This window comes from Acomys russatus, chromosome 2 (assembly GCF_903995435.1).
Source record: "Acomys russatus chromosome 2, mAcoRus1.1, whole genome shotgun sequence".
Classification (NCBI taxonomy): domain Eukaryota; kingdom Metazoa; phylum Chordata; class Mammalia; order Rodentia; family Muridae; genus Acomys; species Acomys russatus.
In genome coordinates, this window is record NC_067138.1 from 17,761,065 (window position 1) to 17,767,085 (window position 6,021).

At 50.6% G+C, this 6,021-nt stretch overlaps 1 protein-coding gene across 1 annotated transcript; it reads left to right on the top strand.

The window, feature by feature from the left end:
* Nucleotides 1-1,098: 1,098 nt before the first annotated feature.
* Rpl7 (ribosomal protein L7) lies at nucleotides 1,099-4,474 on the top strand. Its single transcript, XM_051158781.1, has 7 exons — nucleotides 1,099-1,229; nucleotides 1,877-1,985; nucleotides 2,105-2,271; nucleotides 2,599-2,736; nucleotides 2,829-2,938; nucleotides 3,939-4,148; nucleotides 4,347-4,474. The coding sequence occupies exons 1-6, from the start codon at nucleotides 1,216-1,218 to the stop codon at nucleotides 4,145-4,147; spliced, it is 747 nt and encodes a 248-aa protein (XP_051014738.1). The 5' UTR covers nucleotides 1,099-1,215; the 3' UTR covers nucleotide 4,148; nucleotides 4,347-4,474.
* The last annotated feature ends 1,547 nt before the right edge of the window (nucleotides 4,475-6,021 follow it).

The window sequence follows — 6,021 nt, forward strand, 5'->3', positions numbered from 1 at the left end:
TCAACTTGACTCAAGTTGCGGGAGGGTGCGGGCAGCGCTGGGAAGGGGCGACTTGCGGGGCGCACGCGAGGACAGCCAACCGCTCGAGCTGCCAGCGCGCTCGGGTCCCCTGCCCTGCACTCGCGCGGCTGTCACTTGGGCACTAGGCTCCGCAGCGTTGCTACGCCCGCGAGTCGGAGCGCTCCCAGCCGGCTCTGAAGGAGCTCCGCACTCCGCGCTATATAACCCACCACCGGGAAGCGCCGGCCGCTGCAGTGGCATCGGCCCTCCCTCCGCTCGGCCCTCCCCGCCCCCGGGTGCACCCCGCCCCCGGCCCAGACTCCCCTCCTCTGTCCTCCGCCCCCCCCCCCCGCTCCCCCTCCTCCGGCCGCCCCACCGCGCGGGGCAGCCCCTCTCCCACGACCGTAGCCGAAGCCTCCCGCCCTTGTCGCGGCTCACGCCCCCTGCCGTGGGTCTCCGCGGCGTGCGCCTGCCGGGTCCCGCGGCGCGCAGAGCACCCCCATCCTCCTCGGACGGTCCGGCCATCGCTCTTCCCAGGCTCGCCACTTTCGCCAGCCGAGGGACTGTGTGGACTCTGCGGCCTGCGATCAGGCGCTGCGGAAGACAGCCCCGCAGTCGGGCGAAATAAGGACCTCGGCGGGGAAGCCGGGGTGGGGCAGCAGGGCTGCGTGGCCACGGGCGGCAAGGAGTCCGCAGAGGTGGCCGACAGTGACTTCCCATCTCTGCTAGACGCTGGGGACATGAAGGCCTAGATTCCAGCGAGACTAACGGGAATCATCGCCGCGAAAGCTGCCCAGAGGCTAGGTCAATATCTCCCTCCAGCCCCGCGGGCTGTGGAGTGATGCTTGCTGGGACTTGTAGTTCACATCCATGAAACTGCCTTTTGGGTTCAAGAATTCCGCAGGGCTGGAGCCTAACGTTGTCAAACACAACCCGGGGGAATTAAGCCTGGTGCTAACAAGGTGTCTTCGTTCTGTTCATTTAAAAAAATAATAAACTCAGTGCTTTTGTCTTCTCATAACTTTTACCCTAAAATTGACAGGCCGTGACTAAGCCAAGCGGTTGTTAATTTTGCGCCTGCAAAGTGAGCTCTCAATCCTAGATTCTTTTCTGGCTTATCTTAGGACAACTATAAGTCGTGGGGCTTCGCGTTCGCGGACCTTTTAAGGGGCCAGTGCGCATGCGCCGGCTTCCTCTCTTTTTCCGGCTGGAACCATGGAGGCTGTACCGTGAGTAGATTCTCTTTTCCAGAATCTTCCTCCATCCCCGAAACTAGAGGCGTTTTGTCTCCCTCCTCCCTCATCTAGATGTAGCCGGTGCCACTGCCTCCCTGTCTGGCTGTTTGTGACGCCGTGTGACACCAGGGAGGGAGGGAGTGCGGGCGGCCCGGGCGCGGAGGCCTCGGGGATACCCGGAGCGAACAAGGGCAGACGATGCGGAACCGGCCCCTTGGGCGGGTGTCCGTTCTTGGGTGCAATGGATTCCGAGGGATCCTGGAATCGGGTCCCTTCGTGGTGAAAGTTGGTTGGCTTAGGCGGCTACCGACCGGGCCGCCGTCGTCAGCATGTGGGACTTGAGACTGGAACCTAGGGTAGCTGAGCCCTGGAACCCTAAAAGTTAGTGTGCGGTACCAAGTTCTGCAGTTACGGTTTTGGCTGGCTTCTTCAGGCTACTAAATACAGGGCTGATGGCGGGGAATGGGGAGAGTCTCTGTGATGCCTGTACTGAACGCGAAGGCTGTGGGCTTGGAGGAGGTCTCAATGCCGGAACATGCTGGAACAGCCAAGATGCTGGTGGGTAGCAGCAGCGTTGAGCATCTAGTGGGTGATACAGCACTGGGAGGTTTTGCCCTATTAACATTATCTACTAATGGCAGAGAGAAGAAGAAGAAGGTCCCTGCTGTGCCAGAAACCCTTAAGAAAAAGCGAAGGAATTTCGCAGAGTTGAAGATGAAGCGCCTGCGGAAGAAGTTTGCCCTGAAGACAGTAAGTGTAACCTTTGGAGGCCCTTGGTGGGGGTTGAGGGGGGGAGAACTAATTAATGATGCGTTTGGAGTGGGGGGGCGTCTAAGAGTTATGCCTGACTGTTGAACGCTGGCTTGCAGCTGCGGAAGGCGAAGAGGAAGCTCATCTACGAGAAAGCCAAGTACTATCACAAGGAGTACAGGCAGATGTACCGGACTGAGATTCGCATGGCGAGGATGGCGAGGAAAGCCGGGAACTTCTACGTGCCTGCAGAACCAAAATTGGCGTTTGTCATCCGAATCCGCGGGTGAGTTGGCTTCTCGTCCGGGTGCTCTGTTGCCGAGACGTTGACAGTTGTGGTCGCACCTGGAAAGGGGACCAGGAATTACTGAGGGGTGTATTTGTGGAACCTGTGCCTGACATGTCTGCTCCGATTGTGTGGTAGTTCTGGGTCATTCCGGGTCATGCGGTCTTATCTTGAGATACACCAAAGATGTCTACAAAAGTCAGTGTTCAGTCATCTTTTACTATTAACAGAGTTATAAATTAAAAGGTACAGGAGGCAGGTTGGTAGTGGTTTTGCTATTTAAAGTGATGGTAAAAACTCAACTTTTTTTTATTTTTTTGGTGGCAGTATCAATGGTGTAAGCCCAAAGGTCCGCAAAGTACTGCAGCTTCTTCGTCTTCGACAGATCTTCAATGGCACCTTTGTTAAGCTCAACAAGGCTTCCATTAACATGCTAAGGATTGTGGAACCGTACATTGCATGGGGGTGAGTGAGTTTTCTGCTTGGTAGGTTGGATTTATGACTGCATTTCGATGTTTTGGCTGTATACGTAACGTGACCTGGTTTTTGTGTTGTAGGTACCCCAACCTGAAGTCTGTAAATGAGCTCATCTACAAGCGAGGCTATGGGAAAATCAATAAGAAGCGAATTGCCTTGACAGATAATTCCTTGATTGCTCGGTCTCTTGGTAGGTTATGCTTTTGGGGATGGGGGGTAGATGCTAGATCAGGGTCAAGGTCATGTTTTCTGGCCATGCTCTTTTGTTTGTTTTTGTTTTGTGTTTTGTAGCCTTGGCTGTCTTGAACTTCTTTGTAGACTCAGCTGTCCTTGACCTCACAGAGGTCAGCTTACCTTTGCCACTAGCGCTAGGATTAAAGGCCTGCACCACTTTGCTTGGCTCTTGTATCCATGTTGGTGTCACCTGTCTTCCCTGATCCCGTGGGGGTGGGTTCTCCCAGAGTTGCCTTCTGACCAGGCCCAGTCTCTCCATGTGCTGGGATGACGAGGTCACCGGGCTCATCTTGTGTTAAAGGTGCTTCGTTGCATCTGAGTTGCAGTCACCGCCCTGTACAGCAAGCACTTTCTTCTGAGCCATTCCCCCAGCCTGGCCTCACTTAGGACAGATCTTTACGTGTCCCCAAAATCCTTAATGCTTTTAAGAAAAATGTAAAGGCCAGGCACGTTTGCACACTAATTCCAGCACTCTGGGAGGCAAAGCAGGCGGATCTCTGAGTTCAAGGCCAGCCTGATATGCAGAGGGAGCCCAGGACGGCCAGGGCTATGCAGAAACCCTGTTTTGAAAAACAAACAGAAGTAGGAAAGTGTCAAGAGGCTTCACATCCTTCATTTTGAGACAAGGTTTCTCTGGAACTCAGATCGCCTTCCTCTGCCTCCACCTGACGGTATTAAAGGCGTGTGCTGCCACACCCGGCTTGTCCTTTTTGTTTTGTTTGTTTTTTAGTCTATTCAGATTACATCTCAATTGTTTTTCCCTCACTTGTAGCCACCCATCCCTCCCTGCTTTCACCCTACTCCCCTCCCCTAGGTCTGACCAGGGGGACCTCCTCCCCTACTCTCTAGTCATGGCTATCTATCAAGTCTCATCTTAGTAGCCTGCTTACCTTTTTGTTTAATCCATGGTAATTCTGGATATAATTGTGTTTGTCCTGGTACTTTTTATTTTTCAGGTAAGTTTGGCATCATCTGCATGGAGGATCTAATTCATGAGATCTTCACAGTTGGAAAACACTTCAAGGAAGCAAATAACTTCCTGTGGCCCTTCAAACTGTCTTCTCCACGGGGTGGAATGAAGAAAAAAACAACTCACTTTGTGGAAGGTGGAGATGCTGGCAACAGGGAAGACCAGATAAACAGGCTTATCAGACGGATGAACTAAGGTGAGAGAATTGGTCTTTGGTTTTTGAGATTAAAGCCATCATGCCTGGCCCAGAACTAGTCTTAAGGGAGGACATGTGGCCTTGGGTATTTTCTGTTAAATGTTGATTGGGAATATCATGTAGTTTTAATGTGGGGGAATCTGTCTTTAATGAAAGTGGTGGGGGGCGGTCTCTAACTTGTGTTTTTTTTCCTTTCAGGTGTTGCTCGTGGTATTTTTGTAATCTGGTCAGTTAATAAACAGTCACAGCTTGGCAAATTTAAATGTGTTGGAGTCTTTGTTGGCCTGCATTTGGCTTGCCTCTGTAATAGGTAAATCCTAGAATACGGTAAAATTCAGTCAGATCAACAGCTTATGGCATGCAAAGCCAGATCCAGTTTTTACTTGTGAAAAGGGATTTATTAAAGGCTTTTCTTTGAGGAGAGTCATATTTATAAAGTTAGGCTGAGTCAAACTTCAATAAGCGTGTATGGTTGCTGCGGAAATGCTGTTTGGTAAGCTAGATGTTTGCTGCTCACGTTCCATGTCTCGGGCCTTGGTCTCCTAGCAACCTGCACAGGAATGCATTTTTTCCCTTTTCTGCCCCATCTTTAGTTTTTAGCTTTTTCTGTGTATGGATGTTGCCTGCCTGTGTCTGGGCCACGTGTTTGTGGAACCTGGGGTTACCAATGTTTGTGAGCCCCCATGTGGGTGTTGAGGCCTGCGGTCTCTGTAAGAGCAGCCACTGCTCTAAGCTACTAAGCTCTCCGGCCCCTCACCTTGATTCTCTGGTCCTAAGTGGGTGGGTTACTAGTACTTACTAGTGCATATTGGAGCGTCGTAAGTGGTTGCAATGATGAGCTAAACCTAGAAGCTTGATGTTAAACATGTCTTCCCGTCCCCTCCCATTGAACTTAGAATAGCTGAGAAGTTGTCACCTGCTACAACTTAACATTTTATTGTTGATGATCCTGTAAGACAGTTTTTGTGAACTGAGAGTTGTGTTGGGTGTGGTGCTGTGCGCCGTTAATCCCAGCATTCCAGAGGTAGGTGAACCTGAACTCCATGCTGCCAGCTAGGGCTACATAATGAGATTTCTTCTCAGGGCAAAATGCATGAATACCGGTCTGTACTTGTGAGTGGAGAAGGTAAATAAAGGTTCTTGTGAGCAGCATGGTGCGTGCTGCAACAACCTGGGTCCTCGATGAGAGCAGTAAGTGCTTGATCTCTTAGCCATCCTCCAAAGTATGTCTGTCTATTACCTTGAAAAGTAGGCATATTCCTGCTCTTGAAGCTTCCCTGGTTTTCAAGGTTTAGGGGAATAGTGATGGCCTCTGAGAGTTAAGAAGGAATACAGTAAACTATTAGGGGTAGTCTATCAGTGTTAGGGCTGTGTCTGTGCTTATGCAAAGTCTTAGTAGATAGCCTTTCCTGGATTTCATGTAGTTCGGACTTGTTTTAACTTTTTTTTCTAAGTGCTGCCATACAAGTAAGTGCCACCATTTGCAGCTAAAGTGTTTTAACTTGTAAGGAAATTACGTGTTCACAGGAAGTGCTGCCATCATAGGGGCGTGCTTTTTTGAAGTCTTAGAAAGGTTGGCATAGGTAGCAGATACGTAGGAACGCCCGGGATGAAGAATGGCACACGACTACATTCCTTAGGGGACATGTTCTATTTTGTGTGTTGGGTGGGGTAGATTACATGTAAAATGGAGAGTCATCTAGTGGATGGGAAGATCTGCAGAAAAAGGATTGCTACAAAACTAGACTAAGATGTACAAAGGAATACTGTCAGGTGTGAAGGGTCAGTCACCTAGGAAATAGGCTTTCACCTGTCAGTCTTAATGTTTTCTGCATTTAATCAGTGTTCTAGTACATTCTTGAAAGGTCATTTG

Coding starts and splice junctions, on each gene's coding strand:
- Rpl7 (XM_051158781.1), top strand. Junction 2,737..2,828: donor GAACCGTACATTGCATGGGG/GTGAGTGAGTTT, acceptor TTTGTGTTGTAG/GTACCCCAACCTGAAGTCTG. Junction 2,939..3,938: donor CTTGATTGCTCGGTCTCTTG/GTAGGTTATGCT, acceptor TTTATTTTTCAG/GTAAGTTTGGCATCATCTGC.